This window comes from Pimephales promelas, chromosome 19 (genome assembly GCF_988280905.1).
Source record: "Pimephales promelas chromosome 19, fPimPro1.hap1.1, whole genome shotgun sequence".
Taxonomy (NCBI): Eukaryota; Metazoa; Chordata; class Actinopteri; order Cypriniformes; family Leuciscidae; genus Pimephales; species Pimephales promelas.
The window spans coordinates 11,982,469-12,004,480 of record NC_142787.1 but is presented as its reverse complement, the minus strand read 5'-3'; the positions used below and the strand labels follow the sequence as shown (position 1 = coordinate 12,004,480).

Genomic DNA, 22,012 nt, shown 5'->3' with positions numbered 1-22,012 from the left:
GTAAATATTTATCTGGATATTTGTACTTTTACTTAAGTCCTGAGATTCAGTACTTCCTCCACCACTGGTTAGTTCACGTTCACATCACCTCCCGATATAAGCTGTTCGTTCATCCTTCTGGATCGAGTATCTACTGTAAAAAAAAAAGGGGGGGTTCGAGTCTTGCCGCTGCGTTAATCACGTGACATCTCGAGTCGCTCACACACACGCAGAATCAGATCTGCTTCAGCCGAGCATCTGACTGCACCGGTAGAGACTGCGCAATTAACACACACATACATTTTGGGGGGAATCCTGGTGAGTCAGAAACAGCATTCCTAATTTCACTTCATTTTAATTTTACAGAAGATAAAATCTCCAAATGTCAATCTCCAAAAAGTGTAGGTTGCATTTAGTCATGTCGTGATTCTCGACGTTACATTTATACTTTCTTCAAATGGGTTTTGTTACAGATTTTGTGTAAAACAGCGCCAAACTTCAGAAAAAATGGGGGCAGCAAATGTAAGTCATTTATTTTTAATTTAAGTTTGACCAACATAATTATGCTGCTTATGAACTTCATAAGTTTTTCACATTATAATGCAGTTGTTGTTTTGATAGCCTTTTAATTCGATTTGGTACTTTAAATATAGCCTATATTTATTAATTTAGCAGATGCATATCTGTGTAAAAAGATCATCAGTGAAAAATAATAATAAAAAAATGACAATGAAAATGCATAAAAGCAAAACGTTCACACAATAATTGGAGTGTTTCAGAACAGTTAATTAAACTAAAGGAGAAATAACAGAGGAATAAACTAAACCACACACAATAAATAAATAAATAAAAATGTGTAGTGTGCTGTTAGCTCAACTGGTACATTAAAATAGCAATAATATCACAGGTTCAGTAATGCTTCATTTTCCGGGAGTTAATTCGGTTGTAGAATGCAGTTAGAACTCCTGTAAATTACCGAACAGAACGGGATTAATCACTAAAAGGTGAACTGACAACCGAATTTAAATAAAGTTAGGATGCCATGTTTAATACTACTTGTTGATTAAGGTTAAAACACAACACAGTTCAGATTTGCTTTCAGTTAACATGATGGACTAAAGCATTAGCCAGTCTTGATAGTTAATAGTGTGTTGGTTTTGTCAACAAGCTTGTACATTTACATTTATTCATTTAGCTTACGTTTTTATTCAAAGCGAATTACAATTGCTATATGTCAGGGGTCGCACGCCTCTGGAGCAACTAGGGGGTTAAGTGTCTTGCTCAGGGACACAGTGTCTCGCAGTGGATTCGAACCCGGGTCTCTCACACCAAAGGCATGTGTCTAATGTGTAGGGCTGACCATCTAGCCAGTCATGTGTTTTGCAAATCTGCTTTCTACGACTGGGTAATATGATAGTTATACAGGCTATATCGTGGTGATGATATAAAGAGCAAAATTTAACCTTTTCTAGGCCTACCCTCAAAGGGATGGTTCACCCAAAAATGAAAATTGAGTAATCAATTGCTCACCCCCATGCTATACCAACCCCGTAAGAGCTTTTTACATCTTCGGAACACAAATGAAGATATTTTTAATTAAATTTTAGAGGTGTAGGGATTGAAACTTGACGGCCCAGAAAGTCATAGAAGAAAATGTTTAAATATTTCATGTGACTACAGTGGCTCAACTATAAGTTTATCAAGCGACGAGAATACTTTTTCTGCGGAAAAACAAAACAAAAATAAAGACTTTATTCGACTATTCCTTTTCTTCCTTGTGGGGCTTAGACGAGAGTTCAAGAGATTTCCACGACGCATGCGCAAGAACTGAGAAGAGGACGTTCTTCTTCTACTACTTCTTGCGAATGCTTTGTGGAAATCTCTCGAGTCCGTCTGTGCAAGATAATTTAACCCTTTAAGCATGCGCGATAGCCCGTTCTCATCCTTTAACGTCATATAGAACGCTATATGCAAATATGTTATACGGCGCTATAACACGCGAACCCAAGACGTTATATAAATCCTTTAGCGTGCCATGTGCCTAGTATAGCGCCGTTTTGTCATATAGCGTTCTATATGACGTTAAAGGATGAGAATGCGTTGATATGTTTCAGGTAGCCTGTAGCCTGCGAGTGCACATGAATGGGATATGGGTCTCAATTTAAAGAACGTGTAAACAGACAGTTAAAAAAAATCGGATATAGGCAGATAAATCAGAATTTGGCATCAAGACTTGGGCATCATCTTTTTGAAAAGGAAACAGCAAATTCTCCAAAACTTATGATTAAATTTCATATTTGAAATCACCAATGAAATCTGACAACAGCTGTCTCATTAGTTTTGTTTCTAAAGGCTTGAATCATGACAGAAAACGACATTTTTTCAAGATCTCAATCTAGAAGCAGAGTTTCTAGATTGCATGACATGTGGACTCAATAAATCCTTATCTTCTTGAGCCAAAATAAGCAAGCTTATAAGCAAGTACAACCAGTGTCTTTAATTTAAAATACCTACAAATTTCATTACTTTTAGTTTGTCAAGAGATTTAAAGCACCATTTTTTAAAGACTGCATGTGCGAACGCGTTCTACTAAGAACGAGCCTATGACTGAATCTGGAAATAGTGAAATAACTGAGAAAAAATTTAAATATTCATCAGATTCCATGTCTGTAATTTATGTCAAAACAGCTACCATTAATTTGATATCAAACAGTTTCATTTAAATAAGTTATTACTCCACCACATGCAGGACGTCATAAACCAACGTGCTTGAACGACCACTTTGTGACAGTATGGTTTTGGGAAACAGTCGTGACTAGCTTGATTTCTTTAACAATGCATCGTACTATAGTAGTGAAGCATCGAGTTACATTGTTACGTTAAACAAACCCCAGAGCTTCTAATTTTACCAATTGGCTCTTATTTAAGGTGGGACTTATTCCGCCAAAATGAGCGTTGCACATTTTCCCATTCAAAACAACTTGTTCGTATTCTAATTCTATAGTCTATGGTTCTAGCCCTCAAATCAATTATTAATATATATTATTATAATCAATTATCTTATCTATTTCTGTTAAAATTCACAGCTAACAAGATATTAATCGCAGTCATTGCCTATTGAGTCAATGTGAAAGTGACATGTGAAGGCCAAGTATGGTAACCCATACTCAGAATGTGTCCTTTGCATTTAACCCATTAGTGAACAACACACGTTATGAGTAAACACACACACCAAGGTTTTTATAGTTAAATGGTTAAATTAGTTTTTATTGTAACACCATTTTTAAATTTCCTATAAATTTCAGTTGAGTTTTATTTTTTATTTTATGAACACATTTCTCTTTAGTTAAACTGTTAAGTTTAAGAGTAATTTCTAGTTTAGCATTACACTTCCAGTTAAAGACATTTAATTCCAGCAAAGTTTAATGTTTGCAGTTAATACAAAGAAAATAATTGTTCGAGATTGAACAAAGAACCAAACAAATTAAACTAAAAATTAAAAATTATTCGTTTCATACTCATTCTTATTAAAATGAAATCTTGTTGAACGTGGTGTATAAGAAAAAAAACATATGCATGTTTATTCTTTTGATTAATCTCTATGATTAATCCTTTCAAACATTATTCTTGTATTAATCCTTTTATGCTTTTTGTCATCGTACTCATATTCATTTGTTTTATTCAAACCAGACATTTAGTTTATTTCTACTTTGACAAATGTACATCTATTTGTGGGCAAGACATGCAAGGCTATTTATTTTTTCCGTTTTCTTCTCAGTGTGGTATCTTGTCTAAAATGTGTGGTATCTTGTTTAGTTTCACATGAGATGGTTATCTCGTACTTGGAATTAATGTTCAGCTGTATTTGCATAAGGTCTATGATGATGAAATACATATTTGGCCATTTCTGCTTCTTAGGGGTGGTTCGTGCAAAAAGCGGTTTTACTTTGAAAAAAAGAAATACACGGGCTAAACACATCAACTTAGAATTAGATAACAGACAAACATACTTATCTCCAGCTTCATCATACACTTACACTTTGTTTGATGTTTTCAGATGCATTATTCACAAGTCCTCTGGTGTAAGCTTGTTCCCTTTCGAGACATCTCTCCTATTGATCAAGCTTACGCTATAAACCAACGCTGCTTTTGTGTCATCGAAGGGTAATGTCCCCTTTTGGGGGAAAACAAACGGATTCCCCTCAGAACAAAACTGATAGCAAAAATGGCACAAACTTAAAGCTACTGGATGCGGGGTTACAGAGGTGTCCCTTTAAATAAAATGGTCGAAAACTAGATTAATGGTCCAAATATGGACTGTTCAGACATCTTCCACTGTCTTCTAACATGTGGATTTGCTGCTCAAGAAACATTTCTGATTATCATCAATGCTTCACCACAGTCTGCCAACATTGAGTTTGTGACTGAGATTGGGACTCACTTCCCTGACTACGTTCACTGTGGTCTGTAGATGCACATGAACAAGCATCACAAGACATCTGGAAATGGATTATTTTAATGCAATGAAGGGATTTAAAAGCCCTTCACACAACAAGTAGGGCTTCACAATGATGGTTAAACATTCTCATTTGAGAAATTTCTTTTATCCAAATTATGGCCCTTTCACGTGAACATAAATCAAAAGAACGTCAACTCATATGCAGGGTTTATTTGCCAGAAATTCTGTAAGTCACAATTCCAAGAAACTCACAATTGTGAAATAAGTCGCAATTACCATTAGATTTTATTCCTTGGCAAAATAATCTGCGAGGAAAAAGTCTGCACCCTGCTATATAAAATATTGCGTTTTATAGAAGCATAGGAACCTCGGTTTGCAACTGGAGCTTGGCAAGTAGTTCAGTGAAATGGCTTTGGCATAAGTTTGTTCAAATCAAGCACTAATCAGAATGAACAAACTTGTTGAAGCAAAAATGGAGCTTGAGTAGTGTGGTCCAATAAATAAAACCAAGAACAGTCATGTAAGACCCGACTTGTTGAGAATCAGTACAAATTTATTAAGATTAAATTGACATGACCAGGTTAACTTCTCCACTAGACACCACAGTTTGCCCACTAGAGATGGTCTTGATGGGAGTGTCCCTTCCTGTAAAAGTGGTAGAAGCATGAGCATTTAAAAAACAAATTCTCACAGTTCCCAAGTCAGTTTACAGCAAGCACTCACTTTTCCTAGTGCAGCTTTGCTCACAGGAGCCAGAAGAGGGATGGCACACTGCTGTACTACAGTGGATGACGATCTAAAAGAGGGGGAAAGAGTTTAGCCATAGAATTCACCATAAAAAAAAAAAATAAATAAAAAAAGTACTAATTTTAAGGGTTGAGGTAAGGCTGCAGAGCGTACGGTTTCCTGCAGAGGAGCCAGTGATGATGGATCAACAAACGTGAACATCTTCACAATAAAGCGCTTGTAGTGTGTTGGGAACTGAAGACCAGATGATCCAGTCACTGGAACCAATGTGGTCAGGTAACGATCATCCTGGTAAGGGCATCTAAAAGGCAAAGAGGGAATCAGAAACACCTTACAGCACACTAGATGGATAAAGACTGGTCTTACTCACCCATCAACCAGAAGGTCCCATTGGGGTAGACTGAGTGGACTAGGGGTTGATGTCGCCCAACAATGTCCAAGCATTAGGACAATGTTGGGGTCACTCCTCTCCAAAATGTGCACCTCAACATACACAGGCTCCCGCAGGACTTTTGTAACAGGATAATCAGCATCACTGTAGTAGGAAGTGTACGCCTCGTCCCCTCAGAGGAAGAATACAGAATACAGTGTTTAACCAGAAACCGCTGCAACCTGGAGCTTTAGAAAGGCTTTAGGCACACACTCAGGTCAAACACTTACCTTCTGCACAGCCTTTGGTGACACACTGACCATTTGCTAGTCTAAGCTCCACCCTGAGGGGTCCAGGAGCAGCTACTGGAGCAGGTGGAGGAACAGTGTTGACCTCCACAACCAGAGCTTCCACAGAAGTACCAGAGTACCTACACTGGAAGAGAAGCCTGGAAAACAAACAGTGAGGTTATAGCATTTGCCAAAGATTAACAAACATGCTAAAGCATACATCACCCACTCAAAATGGCTGTCCCTTGTGATGGAACCAAGTGGTCCGAGACCCACTTCATATGAGGAGGTCATTCTGTTTTCATACACCACATATCCACTGTCCTCCTGCAAATAGCAACACTGTTGGCATCCAGTCCATTCTAAGCCATGCAGAATAAAACCACAAGCAGCTACTCACCATCATGCTCGTGCCGCACGCGGTGACAGGGAACTGGTATATAGCAAAGAAAGGTGTGGATCCCACAGGACTGCAAGCGGGATCACTTCCACCCAGGAGACGGACTGAATCCAGGCTCAAACGAGGCAGCGTGACATCTCTAGCCACCACTACCACAAACTGACCATCTCTTATACACTGCACGGTCACTGGAACAAGGTACAAAAGCTGGTTATGGAGGAGGATCAGTTTAACAAGAAACTTTACATTGACGCAACACTCTTACCAGCCTTGCCATAGTAACACTGCTGTCCGTTAAAGCAGCAGTTAATAGCTGCACACTCAGCACCACTGATACCAGGTGGTCCACATTGGATCTGCTCATAATCAGCTACAGTACATTTCTCAAGGGGCTCTGCATGTGCCACTGGCTGTTTAGGCTGAAATTGCTGAGGAAACTGTTGACTAGCTTGCACCGACTGAAGAAACTGTTGACTAGCTTGCTCTTGAACTGGATTAGAAAACTGTTGACTAGCTTGCTGTTGAACTGACTGAGGAAACTGTTGACTAGCTTGCTCTTGAACTGGATTAGAAAACTGTTGACTAGCTTGCTGTTGAACTGACTGAGGAAACTGTTGACTAGCTTGCTGTTGAAAAGACTGAGGATACTGTTGATTAGCTTGCCATTGAACTGACTGAGGAAACTGCTGACTAGCTTGCTGTTGAAAAGACTGAGGATACTGTTGATTAGCTTGCCATTGAACTGACTGAGGAAACTGTTGACTTGCTTGTTGTTGAACTGGCTGTTGAAACCGCTGGTCAGTTTGCTGGAACATCAGAGTTGGAGGACTTTGGGGCAGATTACTCCACTTTGGAACAGCATGACAGAAAGCACAGCACCAAACACCAAGTACCAGAGACTGAACAACACACCAACTTCCTGCCATTGTTCAATAGCTAGTCACCCTGTTGAGATGCTGCTGTTTTTTTTTTTTGTACTCTACCGATTTTGGCTAATTAACGATAATCCCTCCCTTTTCATTAACAGTCATGATTCTCCAGACTTGCATGAGTGTGGAGTTTATCCAAGAGGGTGTTTCCATTTGTTCTTAAGATTCAATTGTCCTTGTTTTTCCACCCTTTTTTGTTCATACGCACATATTGAGCTTAATTCAGAAGAGTTTACTAGTACTATTATTGCCATTCAGAACTCAGCCTTTGTTTTATGCTTCATCCTGCAAATATAATAATGGATGTTTTGGCTATTCTGGCCTGTGTATTCAGACTGACTCAAGAGTTTGACATGCAGGATTATGTTTCAATGATATGGGCGCCTTTATCAGCAATAGCTTATGTATTCTTAAAATGATCTTGCATTTCTACTATTATGCTCTTATATGTGGATTATCTCGTGGAATGACCAAGTAAGTAGCCTATTTTTTGTCATTAACACACTCACAGTATGACAAACTAGACGATGAGGCCATGTCACTTGGATCATATTTAACTTGATTTAAGCTATTGACATAGTTCTGTTGTCGACTAGCTATTCTAGTTAGAAAGACTAAGCTGCTAGCAGCTATCGTTACATGATTAGCTCTCACTAGGCACGCTAAATTGGCTTTTAACTGATTTTACTGTTGAAATAGTGGCAGGCTAGGGCTAAAGTGGACTTGGCTGGTTTCTGCTTGTGTCTAGAAAGTGCTTTAGGCCTATATGACTATTCGACGACCACTGTTCTGGGCTACAGTACATGTAACCACACGAATGGCAGTAGATCAAGCCTTCAAGGCTAACGTAGATAGGGTAGCATAATGTCACAACATCCAATTTGTTAGCCCCATACATACATAGTCCTACACTGTAAAAAAGAGTACTTACTTGGTGACTCCATGAGATAGTGGTAACGTTAGATGTCTGAATAGTCCATATTTAGCCACGGCGTACGAGCATTAAACAGTGGTCATTGCAGCTCAGATGTACGAGCCAATTGGGTTGCTCCGCGCCCTGGCACATCAGAGCCTGCCAGAATGGGCGTGGGCTTATGCGGTGTTAGCACAGAATCGGCCATAGGCATTCAGATTTGATCTCCTTCAGCAAACTCTCCACTTTGCTGACCTCCCGCGGGACAAGCACCTTCTTCGCAGACTGAGGAAGCAGGCTTCAGTTCGACTCGCTCGACGCCGCCTTCAGCTCGCTGACCTGCTCTGCCATCCAACGTGCCATATCCTTTTTCTAAAATAAATTCTAGTGTGTCCACCGTTGTGTCACACTCTTCTAAAAGAGTATACTTCCTAAGGCGTTGTTTCAAATGCCTCGCTTTTCGTGTTCTGACACGTGTTCGTTCTGGCTCGTACGTCTGAGCCGCCCTGCAATAGGCTTAATGCAGTTGCCGCAGAGCAGCCAATGACCGAGCTAAGTTGCTCATTCCTGTGTCTGCGTTGCAGCTGCAGTGCATTTTAAAAATGTTGCTTCATATTCTCAAGAAAAGGAAAAGGATTTTTACGCAATACTCATTCCCTCTTCTCAGGGAACTGAGGTTCTGTTAGAAACCAATTTGTTTTTGTAAATGTTTTGATGGTTATAGTTTGGATTTATGCACTTATTATTTTTGACAGTCTTTTTATTTCATGTTATGGTCGTACATTAAAAAATAAAGTAGCGCGGTGGAATGGAAAAATGTGATTTTCCGGTACAGGACGATCGCTTATTATTAATTATGAAAACAATTCTTTAGTTTTGCTTGTTATTTTATTTCTGTTCGTTTTTCGGTAACGCATGTTAGCATCGTTAAGTTTTAGGGTTTTATTTTATTTTTATTTATTTTTTTTTTATTACAAAAATTACCAATATTATTTTTAGTTTAAAATTTTAGTTTTTATTTATGAAATTAAAATTTTTTTTGTTTATCAAATTTTAGTCATTGTTTATGAAAATAACCTTGACATACCTTCCAGTACAATGACGTAACTCTCTCTGCTTCATAACCACATTACGATGCATGGTTGAAGAAATAAAATATAGTCACTTCTGTCTATAAACCAAACTGGTTGTTCAATTACGCTGGTTAATGATGTCACGTAGATGGTGGAGTAATACCTTTTTTGAATGAATCTGTTTGAGATCAAATTAATGCTAGATGTTTTGCTATAAATTATGGACATGGCATCTGAGGACTATTTATAATTTTTCAAAAATTTTTGTCTCTATTTCCAGATTTAATCATATGCTTGTTCCTACCTACTAGTTAAGAGTAGCCTAGCTACGTACTCTTCGAAAACGACACTTCAAATCTCTTGACAAACTCAAAGCCGTAAATAACATTTGTATGTATTCTAAATAAAAGACACAGACTGTAGTGAATGTCAGCTTGCTTTGGCTCAAGATAAGGATTTATTGAGTCCACATGTTATGGAAACTAGAAACTATGCTTCTAACCACAGGTTGATAGTGTAAAGTCGGCACGAAATCGATCCAATGACGGAATTCGGTTCGTGGTGAAGGTTTCAAGCGTGTTCCGTCTTTCCCATGGCAAAGTGACTTTTAATTAAATGCAATACATTTAATCTTATTTATTAACTCGTTTCATCTCACTCCATAAACTGAAAAGGGTTATCAATGATATCTGTGCATCATTTAATACACGTGACGTTAATGTTCGACTATTCCTTCAAGTCAAAGTCTGTTAGAATAGCCAAATATAACAATTTATTATGTCAGGTAAATGTATTACTACAAGCCTTTTGTCTTCAGAAGACACTGGTCAGATTGATTACATCAACCAGTTCCAGTTTTCCAGTCTTACAGATCCCTCCTTGACCCCCATGGGTCAGTTTGAGACACTTAAGGGGTCACAGACATAGTAAGACGTTTGTTGTAGTCCTTGGTGTAATTCAACAATTGTCTCTTTGCAATGTTAGCATCTGTGGATGCTCAGAGGGCTTTGTTCACCTGCAGAACACCTGTTCTCATCAGGCGTATGTAGCATGAGTCCAGCAGGTGGATGAGGCGTTCAGGCTTTCTTCTGGTGATGTGAGAAAAGTTCATAGAGTCAATCTGGACCTTTTGACTTTCAGTTGGCGTGTCGTTCCTTCATGAAGACACTCACGTGTTCCTGGCACCTCCCCCATAACGATAATCTGTCCCTTCTTGACCAATCCTGTCACCTCCAGGGGTGCGGTTGTCTGGACAGACCTCAGTGGGTGAACGGGCTCTCTGTGAGACGTCTGAAAAGCATCTTAAATGTCCACTTCACGATTGAAACACATATGAACTTAAACTCATGAAGAAATGCATAGAAACGCATAATGCAACAAAACAAAATCATGTCATGTTCAATGTAAAATATCATGTTCTTTTCAGCAAGTGTGCTCTTATTTTTCTCAGGGTATTGAATGGTAAGGATGTCTCATATTAAATATCCAATTCTTAAAAATATTTTTTGGTCTGACTCTGAATTATAAAAAGCAAATGCAGCAAGAGGTCAGTGTATTCAAAACAACCAAATAGATTCCATGACAAGAAGTCATGTAATAAAGACAATAATGTTCAATAAATGCATATGTATATAATAATCAGTGTTTGTTCAGGAATCTTCCAATGCAAGCCATCCAATGCAAGCCACTTATGCAAATCTAGGAAGTGACTTGGAACATGCTTAAATGTGTTAAAAAAATGGAGAGGTTCATTCCTTGCAACAGGTGTGAGAGTGTGTGTGTGCGTGAGAGTGTGAGTGCGTCTGTGTGTGAGTGTGAGAGAAAGAGAGAGTGTGTGTGTGTTGTTGTTGTTGTTGGCTATGTCACAGTCAATGACGGGGTTGAATTGTGAATTCTGTAATTGATTGAAGCACTCATCAGCCCGTGAGGCTGAGAGTTTTTACTCGCGTAGCCTCGTCAGATAAAATGATTCTTCTTTGTTCTAAAACATTTGATGGTTTGCACTGATTATCTTGTGGAATTGTAATAATACATTTACCTGACATAATAAATTATTATACTTGACTATTTTAACAGACTTTGACTTTATTTTCATTACAGTTAAAAGGAATAGTCAAAGCATTAACGTATTAAATGATGCACAGATATTATTGATAAACCCTTTTCATTTTATGGAGTCAGATGAAACGAGTTGATACATAAGATTGAGGGTGTATTCACACCAGGAAAGTCCGATAGTTCACTTGCTTTGGTCCGGACCAAATAAATTATTATTATTTTTTTTTGGTACGGTTCGCTTTCACACTGCTCTTTTTGCAAGTGAACCAAAATTGGTAAACCAAACCACACGTGTGCTAAGGTCGTCCATTCATTGGACAAGGATTCTCAAGGGAAATCAGGAAGTGCAAAAAAGGCATGGAGATATTTCCATATATTTCATACTGCAATATTTGTTCTTTTACTAATTTTGTGTTAATTCTGTACAAACGCAATATGAAAAAACTAATGAGTATCAATGATACAATGTCATCTATACGAAGTTGTAATTCTGATTTTGAGAAGACGACGAGTGTAACGTTTGAGTGGCTCTATAAACGCGGGGAAATACGACAACTCTCGTCTCTCGTGCATCTTTTCATTCGACCACCTTCTGTTTTTTTTTAATCTCTGGGCAACATCTCAACTTTGCGTTACAAGTGGCACTGCACAGAAGACGGAGAAGGTATAAAGTTTTCATTCATAGAGAGGGGCTATGTTCACTCATTCAAATAATGAGATTCTTATTGTGTGCTAACAAGTGCTGTCAATGTCAACGCTTGCGATTAAGTTTGTCCAGTTTAACGGAAATTAACGCATCATCATCCTTGTATTGTAACTATCCTTACATTAATAATAATAATAATTCATTACATTTATATAGAATTTTTCTCGGCACTCGCTTTAAGGGGGAAACTCGTCAACCACCACCAAAAGGTGGTGAACTGCAAATGCTTTATGAACTGCAAATGATTTATTTTTTTTACATCTTTGCGCGATTAGACATTCACACACGACGCGCAGAAAGACGCGCAATATTCTCTTTTGACGCAGTGCTTTCTTGCAATTGGGTCGGTTCATGTTCACACCGTAAACGAACCGTACCAGAGTTCGTTTGGAACCGTACCGAGACCACCTCTTCAGCTGGGTCTCGGTTCGGTTGTTTGGTCCGCACCCGAGTTCGATTGCTGTATTCACACCTGCCCAAAAGGTCCGCACCAAGGCGGCAAACGAACTAGAGTTCGATTCAATCGAACCAAACAAGGCAGGTGTGAATACACCCTAAATGTATTGCATTTAATTAAAAATCACTTTGCCATGGAAAAGACGGAACACGCTTGAAACCTTCACCACGAATCGAATTCCGCCATTGGACCGATTTCGACAATACTTCACAACTTTATGATGCTGTATGCGATTGTTCATTAGACCTATGGTATTGTGAAACACCAACTCATTGATCGATGCTGATAACCATAGTTGGCTAATGTTGCTTTCATAAAACACATCTCAGAACAGTGTAAAGCCATTTTTGCTGTGGCGTCTTATTGATTGGTTCGCTGCTTTGCTCTCATATGTACTCTTTTTAGGACAATGGTAACCACAAAAACTCAACCAAACTCTCATATAACTGACGTCTTGGGACGTCTTTTAACCATACGTCAACATCCGCCTTTTTAGGGTACCCTTAAACGTCGGTCAGATGACGTTATCAGATCCTAACCCTAACCCTACCCCAGACCTAAACCTACCCCTAAACCTACCCCGTCACCTAACCGACGTTAAAGGTAAAGCGTCAGTTGTATGACGGCCCGGGATCGTCATGTAACCAACGTTTAAGGGTACCCTAAGAAGGCGGATGTTGATGTATGGTCAAAAGACGTCCCAAGACGTCAGTTATATGACTTCTTGGGATGAGAAATAACAGAAACTCTTTTACATGTCAAACATAAACACTAACAGGTCTTTACTTTCACTCAAATCAAAACAAATAAAACAACACTTAAGTTCAACATTTGTTCTGTTTATCCCGTCTTATGCAAAGCATGTTGGGAATAGAAAACCACTGCTTCACTTTTTTATTACATAATTGAAATAATACATAATTACATAATTATTATGCCTATCTCTGAATTTAGAGGATTCACTCCTGTATTTAAATCCAGTTTTCACTTCTGAAACTTAACACACAGTGTTCCTGTGAACAGATAAAATGTATACATTGGATTCACTCTTCATTTACAGTTGATAAAACCATGCTTTTTCCAATGAATGAATGAAAATGTAAAAGAAACCAAGTAAAAAAGATGTAAAAATATAATCTTAATGTTACATCACGCAGTCAAGCGAGAGTGAGAAAAAACTTCTTAAAAGAAGAGCGACGGAATTGGATAAAAGATCGAAAGAAATGGATAAAAGAGCTGAGGAACTGGACAAAAGGGAGAAGGAACTTGAAAAAAAGGAGAAAGAACTGGAAAAAAGGGAGAAGGAACTGGATAAAGGAGTGAAAGAACTGAAGAAGAGGGAGACGGAACTGAAGAAGTCTGGAGGAAAGAGTCTTTTGCGACACAACAGTGGAGAATCAGAGACACCTAACAGTAAGAATTATGGTTTTGATTCACATTTTGATGACAGAGGAGTCAGTCAAAATCTCAGTAAAAGCAAAAACGACAAAAATAATTGTTAAAGAAATTAGCAGAAAATACAGAAGATGTGTCCTTAGATGCATGAAAATCGTAAAAATGGTAAGAAACAGATAAACGAGGTGACGGTAGAGTCTATGTGTCCTGCATTATCATTTCATGGATTAAAAAAGAAAATTCGCATTTCTCCTACTCTAAAGCATCATCTTTATGTCAATTTTATTGCGCAATTCAAAGTGTTTGTTTGATGCTCTTTAATGACAGATTGCGGTTGCTGGTATAATCAAACGGCAGAACAGAGAGAAGAGGAACCTTATTCCTTCTTCTGTCAGAACACAGGTTTGATCTTCCTTCTGCTTTCTTCTCGTTTTGTTTCTGTTTTACATGTGTGTCCGTGCACATCAGGCAACGCATTCTCATCCTTTAACGTCATATAGAACGCTATATGACAAAACGGCACTATACTACGCACATGGCACCCGTTATCGTTAATATAACACGTGCTGTGAGGGCTAAGTTTAGGTGTGGGGTAGGGTGTGCGTGTCATATTCACGCTAAAGGATTTATAACGTCTTGGGTTCGCGTGTTATATTAACGATAAAGGGTGCCATGTGCGTAGTATAGCGCCGTTTTTGCATATAGCGTTCTATATGACGTTAAAGGATGAGAACGGGCTGCATCAGGAGTGTGTTTCCCGTACAACGACGTAACTCGCCGATTCACAACCATAGTACGATGCATAGCCTATCAAGACTGCTTCCCAAAACCATACTGTCGCAAAGTGGCCGTTCAACCACGTTGGTTAACATAGCTGGTGGGACGGCAGAGACGTGTCCCCACCACTTTTTACCAGGGTCGATATTGTCCCCACCACTTTTGAAACATCTCGTGGCACTGATGTTGGCTAACTAATACAAATAAATAAAACATCTCCAGTTAAAGGGATACTCCACCAGTTTTTTATATTAAACTATGTAATTCCCTTAACTAAGATGAGTTGATGACACTAGTTAGCACAGTTCATTCATTAGGATCCAAGAAGAGAAGCGACCAAACACCTCCACGTTTTCCCTATTTAGGCTAAATTAAGTTACACAAGTGGAGTAACTCGACCAACAATGGTGGCAAAATAAAACGGTGCACTTTTCTAAGCGTGTAAAGTGGATAACTATAATGTATGGCGGAATACCACAGCAAGTCCTTGGGAGCACTTTGACTCGGCGGCGCATATATATACTGTATCTATGGACTTGGCGCAGTAATATCCCCAGATAGCAAACTGACATTGAATCAACGTGGAAATATGACATCGAAACAACGTTGATCTGACATTGTTCTGCTCATCGAATTAACGTTGAACCAACGTCAGACGCGTCATTCTTTCAAAACTAACGGAAAATCAACTTGAAATCAACGCGTTGTTTCAACGTTATGAAAGCAAACCAATTTCCGATTTTCATTTAGCTTTGAAGAATGCCGCGTCTGACGTTGGTTCAACGTTAATTCGATGAGCAAAATCAACGTTGTTTCAATGTCATGAGAGACGTCGTTTCCACGTTGATTCAATGTCAGTTTGCTATCTGGGTCATCACATCATCATTCCAGAAAGGGAGAGGATTTTTCAGGAGTGATTAGTGTTGCCAAATTAGCGACAGTGGAGTGAAATCACAAAGTAAAATGCACACAAACGTGTTCATGCTTGATAAACAACCACTGATAAACATAATTTTAATGAGAAAAAACAACAACTATATGAGTGCGGGTTAGAACCCAGAACCTCTGACACGCTTGGAAGAAGTTCTGCCACTGGACCATTAAAATACATATAAAAAATAATCGGATCAGATCTATTTATTTCTTCACGTGAAAATTCTCGGCACCAACACATGTTAGATCTCATTAAACACAAATGTACTATTTGGATCGATTGCTGGACATCAGTATGTTATTTTTGGCCTAGGTAGCCTACATCTGATTTATGATTTAGCAATGTATTAGCAACCTGTTTATTTGCTCTCAACTGTCTCCCATTATTGCTTGATTTCTATGCCATATCTACGCTTCCGTTCTCTTTGTTCTCTGCCAGTGTGTTCTGTGCTTTTTTTCTGTTCACCTGCCATTTTTTTCTTGTCTAGTTTTTTATTTATCTGACATGCTTTTTCAGGTTGTGCTGCGATTCACCGTCCCTCTCCAGGATCCATTCTAACCAAACTGTGCTGTTGCTGTTGACCAGTTGGTCTGTTACTGGTGCTGGAGTTTGGATTTCCCAATACCAATCGCCTCTCTCTCTCTGCATTGCCCGTGAACATCTGCCTGTTTCCAATTGTGAGTTAGGATTTGCTTGTTGGTTCTGTTTGCCCATCGCCTGACCATCCTGACACTGATTCTCGTCTCACGATCCGGATTTGATTTCCCTGGACTCTGCCTGATCATTCTCCTCTCAGCTGTCCTGTACTATAATCCTTCAGTAAATTGTAGTTAAAGGAACACTCCGACTTTTTGGGACTTTAGCCTATTCACCTTACCCCCCAGAGTTAGATAAGTCCATACATACCTTTTTCATCTCCGTGCGTGCTATAAGTCTGTTTGACGCACCCACCGCTAGCCTAGCTTAGCACAAAGACTGGATGTGAATGGTTGCAGCTTTCATACTAATCCAAATGAGTGACAAAATAATGCAAACGTTTTCCTATTTACATGTTGTGGTTTGTATAGTCACAGAGTGTGCAAATATCAAGGCCATATGAGACACAGACATCTTTTGACCGTATAAATACTATATTTTCTGAAGGGGAAGCACTGCTACTTGGGCAGAGTGATAACAATCACCTGAGACGCACCGTGACGAGGAGCAGAGAGTTCGCTTCGCTCAGCGTTGGAATAAAGAGTCAGCAATTACTAACGTTAGATAGAAAAGCATAGTTATCATGGGTGTTTGCTTTATTGTATGAGCTGTGACAATAAACAGGGGAGACCAGGTATGCAGTACCATGTTTCATTGATTTCCAACCAAAAACGCACCCAGATTTGTAAATATCACATGAATAAATAATTATTATTACAGGAATCAATATATTTTAAATGCAATTTATTAGTTGAACCAAATGTATTCAACAGTAGCCTATATAATATACAGTATTGCATTACTATAGGATAGAATAAGGGAAAAGTAATAGCACAAATTGTTTTTGCACAATGAACTCACAGCCTATCGTACCCTTTTGCACGCTCAAGTTCGTTATTTCCATGGTTATTTCAAATTTAGGCTACTAGGCGCGCCGCGCGCAGGGTGCAAGTTCAACGCGGTGAACGCGCTCGTTTTTTTCCCAAGCGCGTCCGCACCGCATCAAGATAAAAACATATTCATACCCTAATCATATAATAGTGTCACTAACGTTACATTAGATCTGGCTAATGGCACTGTTACAGTAGGTCATCTAAAAGCATAACGGAACACTTACCTCAGCCGCAGGTGATCCACTGTCCTGTCTGTGCTATCGATGGGATGGCCGTATCCTTCAGCACATTATGGTCCGTGTGGCAAATTCCATGTTTTCAAAATAGTCATCCTCATTGAAATGTACCGAGCAAACATAATGTCCCTTGATAATCTTAGGTGTGTTTGGATCAATATCCAGAGTAAGTAAGTTAGCCATTTCTTCATCCAGTCAGCATTTTTAGTTGGAATTCTGTGAAACATGGTATTACCTCCCCTGTTTACAGTCGCAGCTATTTACAATAGAGCGAAAACTCTAAACTACGCTTTTACTATTTATAAATTGCTGACTCTATTACCCAAACACCGAGCGAACTCTCCGCTCCTCACCACGGCGTGTCTCCGGTGATGCGGTTATTACGCCGTCAAAGTAGCAGTGCTTCGCCTTCAGAGAATAGTTCCCAGGTTTTATACGGTTAAAAGATGTCTGTGTCTCATTTGACTTTGTTTTTTGTACATTATGTGACTATACAAATCACAACATGTAAATAGGAAAACGTTTGCGTTATTTTGCCGCTCATTTGGATTAGAATGAAAGCTGCAACCAGTCACATCCAGTCTTTGTGCTAAGCTAGGCTAGCGGTGGGTGCGTCAAACAGACTTATAGCACGCACGGAGATGAAAAAGGTATGTATGGACTTATCTAACTCTGGGGGGTAAGGTGAATAGGCTAAAGTCCCAAAAAGTCGGAGTGTTCCTTTAAGTGACCTAGAAGTACTATTTTCATAATTTCCTAGAATAGGAATATGTTTAGAATAATGTAAGGGAAATCACTATAATTTCAGTGTAATTTCATTTGATACATTTTCTGGATATTATTCTAAAGATTGATGTAACTGAAAGGTGAAAGTTCAGTTAGGATGATGTCATTGAGCCAGCACTGTTTGGTATGGAGAGCTCGAGCCAAGTGAAGTGAAATAGGCTATATTGCTGACGTGTGAAGATGTGTTGCTTTGTGTAAAAGAAATAATTCCAACAGAATTGGCAAAATAAAGTTTCGAAAGAGAAGACTGAGTCTGTTTTAAGTGTGCAACATAAGCATTCTTCTGCTTTTGGTCCTTCCTTCCTGAGCAGACGCGGAACAGTGAGTGGGGGCCCCAGGCAAAATTAATCAATCTTCTAAAATAGTTTTTTTGTAAATATATCTTTGTTTCCCGAGATTTAACTAGGCTATACAATATACAAAAAGTAGTCAAACACATCTAACAGAACAAATTGTTTATTTTTTTACAACATTAAAGTACTTATGTTTTATCTTATGTAACTTGTGTAACTTACTAGTAATTAATCTTGCAAAAATTAAGTGAAACTAAACTGAAATTAAAACAACGGATTGTGTGACTTTTTTTGTACATTTCTGAAATCCATTACTCAACAGTCACCTCTGATAACAGATCACTCGAGATAAATAAATCGTTTCGTTGAATCCTTGTTCTGTTCACATCTGTTTTTCACAGTAGTAACATTATCGTTTTCTCTTCTCCACTTAATCTTGCTTTTTTACGCTTTTGGCTGCCAGATGGATATGTCCCCAGACAGCAAACTGACATTGAATCAACGTGGAAACGACGTCTCTCATGACATTGAAACAACGTTGATTTTGCTCATCGAATTAACGTTGAACAAACGTCAGACGCGGCATTCTTCAAAGCTAAATGAAAATCGAAAATTGGTTTGCTTTCATAACGTTGAAACAACGCGTTGATTTCAAGTTGATTTTCCGTTAGTTTTGAAAGAATGACGCGTCTGACGTTGGTTCAGCGTTAATTCGATGAGCAAAATAATGTCAGATCAACGTTGTTTCGATGTCATGTTTCCACGTTGATTCAATGTCAGTTTGCTATCTGGGTCCTCTCCTCTTCATGTTTAATACATGAATTCATGCATTTTCGAATATGATTTTCGGTTACAGAAACGCGAGTAAACGCTGCGGCAGTTTGAAAAAGGCGCCAGAGGGATTTAATTATGAAAGCTAGTGTTGCCAACTATTCAAATGAAAGTAGCTATAACGCCTTCCCTAAAAGTCGCTAAATGTCGCTAGATGACGTCATACGTTAATTAGCATATTCGTGACGTCATCACGTCGTACTTGCGTTCCACTTGTTCCGCTTGCCTAATGTTTTTTTCTCTATAAATTAGTGCTCAGCTCACATATTGTATTTAATATATTATAATATAATATAGACGAATGTAAAATAAAGCTGTTCTCCTTTCCTATATATTTTTGTCACGCAAAACGAGTGATATATAGTGAATGACAAAAAAGTAATACAGGCACAAGACAAGAAAGGAAACTAAATTGTTTAAATAAAAAAAACATTATTATTTAAAAGAAAGCAGATAAGTGATAGGTCCGTGGGAAAACACTGCTCATTCACCTCTGTCAGTGGCGTTCAACAGATGATCTGCTCCTCTCAGCCATTCAAACAGGGTAGACGTAGAGTGAATGAAAGCAAAGGGAGAAAAGCAAAAAGTCAGGGTCTGAAAAGTCGCTAAAAATAGCGACTCATTTGCGCGATTGTTTTGCAGTTTGTACGCGGATGAGAACATCTCCTGCTCTGTCGCTAGTTAGGAGGGGCTGCTGCGCGAGGACTGGGCCAACTGTGAGTGATTTGGGACCGGGTGGGACCCACGGCAGCACTCGCTGCTCGTTGAGATGAGGAAAAACGATATGTGATTTCACATCAGAGAGTCTCCAAAAGTCTCTAATATCATCAGAAAAAGTCGCTAGATTTGTCGCTAGTCGCTTTTTTGAAAATTTGTCGCTAGGGGGGTCTGAATACTCGCTAAATATAGTGACAAAATCGTTAAGTTGGCAACACTGATGAAAGCATAAGCAGCCTCGCGAGTCGCGAGAGAGGGGGCCCCACTAAGGGGGATGCCGAGGTGTTGCGGTGTCACTGCGTGTTATATTAATACGAACATTTTTGATTGTTTAAATGATCGGCCCTCGGGAGCCCCCTCAAAATGCGGGGCCCCAGGCAATTGCCTGCCTTGCCTGCCCTATTGCAGCGCAGGAATCCTGAGATTGTAACACCATCACTTAATTCCAGTGTTGTGCAAGTTACTTCCAAACTGTAATACATTAGGTATTACTTGTTACTCTTATTTAAAAGTAATTCATTACCTTACAATATTACTGTCTCAGAATTGTAATGCGTTAAATTACTCATGTATTACTTTTGAGTTACTTTCACCAAAATAACTATACAGAAGTAGAACTTAACTTTGGGGCTTCTAACGATATGCAATATGAAACCGAAATCGCTATTTGCCACACTCAGATCCACGAACCTACAGAATCGCGAGACACCTCTTCCAACTCCCAGCGTTATTCTCCTTACCGTCCAGATCCAATGCTACCTTATCTTTAAATTAGGCTATTAGTATTATTTGAAGTTAACATTATAAAATACGTAGACCTACACCACAAAACTAGTTGAGGATAAATTATTTAAAATTGGGGAAGTCCAGCATTATGGGCATGACATTTGCAGTCAAAACTTGAAATAAAAATTCTCAGAAAATACATAATGTATTTAAACGTATATAGGCTACTTCCTTAAAGGACTCCAGACATTAGACAAATATCAGTCTATGTTTTATTTTTAATATTAGGGAAAAGACACACATTCATGCGTGACAAAAAAAATAGGAGGCAAAATATATTTTTTGTAATTCTGTAAATTACACTGCGCGAATCGGATACGTCCCGTCTGCCCAGCGAGAGACTGCTCACGTCCCATCTGCCTTCCTGAGCTGGGACTATCTGGAGCGGCTGGCTCGGATATTGGAGAGGCCGGTGTCCGGTGTCCCTGAGCCGGTGCCTGTCCCTGAGCCGGTGCCTGAGCCGGTGCCTGTCCCTGAGCTTGTCCCTGAGCCGGTGCCTGTCCCTGAGCCTGTCCCTGAGCCTGTCCCTGAGCCGGTGCCTGTCCCTGAGCTGATGCCTGTCCCTGAGCCGGTGCCTGTCCCTGAGCCTGTCCCTGAGCCGGTGCCTGTCCCTGAGCCTGTCCCTGAGCCGGTGCCTGTCCCTGAGCCGGTCCCTGAGCCGGTGCCTGTCCCTGAGCTGATGCCTGTCCCTGAGCCGGTGCCTGTCCCTGAGCCGGAGCTCATATTGGTTTAGGACCCAGCGTTTTTGTTTGTGTTTGTGTCTGTTCTTGTGACTGTGTCTGTTTTAGTGTCAGTTCCTGAGCCAGCGCCTGTTCCCGAGCCGGAGGCAGAGCCAGCGCCTGTTCCCGAGCCGGTGTCTGGTCCTGAGGGATCTGCTCTGCCCTGGCCGCCCGAGGGGTCCGCACCGCCCTGGCCACCCGAGGGGTTTTTACCGCCCTGGCCACCTGAAAAATCTGCTCCATCCTGGCCGCCCGAGGGGTCCTCACCGTCCTGGCCACCCGAGGGGTTTTTACCGCCCTGGCCACCTGAAAGATCTGCTCCATCCTGGCCGCCCGAGGGGTCTTCACCGCCCTGGCCACCTGAAAGATCTGCTCCGCCCTGGCTGCCCGAGGGGTCTTCACCGCCCTGGCCACCTGAAAGATCTGTTCCATCCTAGCCGCCCGAGGGGTCTTCACCGCCCTGGCCACCTGAAAGATCTGCTCCGCCCTGGCTTCCCGAGGGGTCTTCACCGCCCTGGCCACCTGAAAGATCTGCTCCGCCCTGGCTGCCCGAGGGGTCTTCACCGCC

At 40.0% G+C, this 22,012-nt stretch overlaps 2 protein-coding genes across 2 annotated transcripts; one reads left to right on the top strand and one right to left on the bottom strand.

Annotated features, from left to right (window-relative positions):
• Nucleotides 1-194: 194 nt before the first annotated feature.
• Nucleotides 195-16,321, top strand: LOC120471284 (uncharacterized). The gene is made up of 5 exons (XM_039661073.2): nt 195-297; nt 453-501; nt 13,539-13,794; nt 14,104-14,178; nt 16,004-16,321. Exons 2-5 carry the CDS (start codon nt 487-489, stop codon nt 16,066-16,068), a joined length of 411 nt encoding a protein of 136 aa, XP_039517007.2. The 5' UTR covers nt 195-297; nt 453-486; the 3' UTR covers nt 16,069-16,321.
• Nucleotides 4,971-7,193, bottom strand: LOC120471283 (zona pellucida sperm-binding protein 4). The gene is made up of 8 exons (XM_039661071.2): nt 6,511-7,193; nt 6,246-6,433; nt 6,075-6,172; nt 5,846-6,003; nt 5,556-5,748; nt 5,339-5,486; nt 5,162-5,234; nt 4,971-5,083 (listed from the first exon to the last, which is right to left on the bottom strand). Exons 1-8 carry the CDS (start codon nt 7,169-7,171, stop codon nt 5,001-5,003), a joined length of 1,602 nt encoding a protein of 533 aa, XP_039517005.2. The 5' UTR covers nt 7,172-7,193; the 3' UTR covers nt 4,971-5,000.
• Nucleotides 16,322-22,012: the final 5,691 nt, after the last annotated feature.

Bases quoted from the DNA above. Each gene is read 5' to 3' on its own strand.
- LOC120471284 (XM_039661073.2), top strand. The intron at 13,795-14,103 runs GTAAGAATTATG...CTTTAATGACAG, and splicing joins AGAATCAGAGACACCTAACA to ATTGCGGTTGCTGGTATAAT. The intron at 14,179-16,003 runs GTTTGATCTTCC...ATGCTTTTTCAG, and splicing joins CTTCTTCTGTCAGAACACAG to GTTGTGCTGCGATTCACCGT.
- LOC120471283 (XM_039661071.2), bottom strand. From the start codon at position 7,171: ATGGCAGGAAGTTGGTGTGTTGTTCAGTCTCTGGTACTTGGTGTTTGG. The intron at 6,434-6,510 runs GTAAGAGTGTTG...ACCTTGTTCCAG, and splicing joins GTGTTACTATGGCAAGGCTG to TGACCGTGCAGTGTATAAGA. The intron at 5,749-5,845 runs GTAAGTGTTTGA...TCTTCCTCTGAG, and splicing joins CACCAAAGGCTGTGCAGAAG to GGGACGAGGCGTACACTTCC.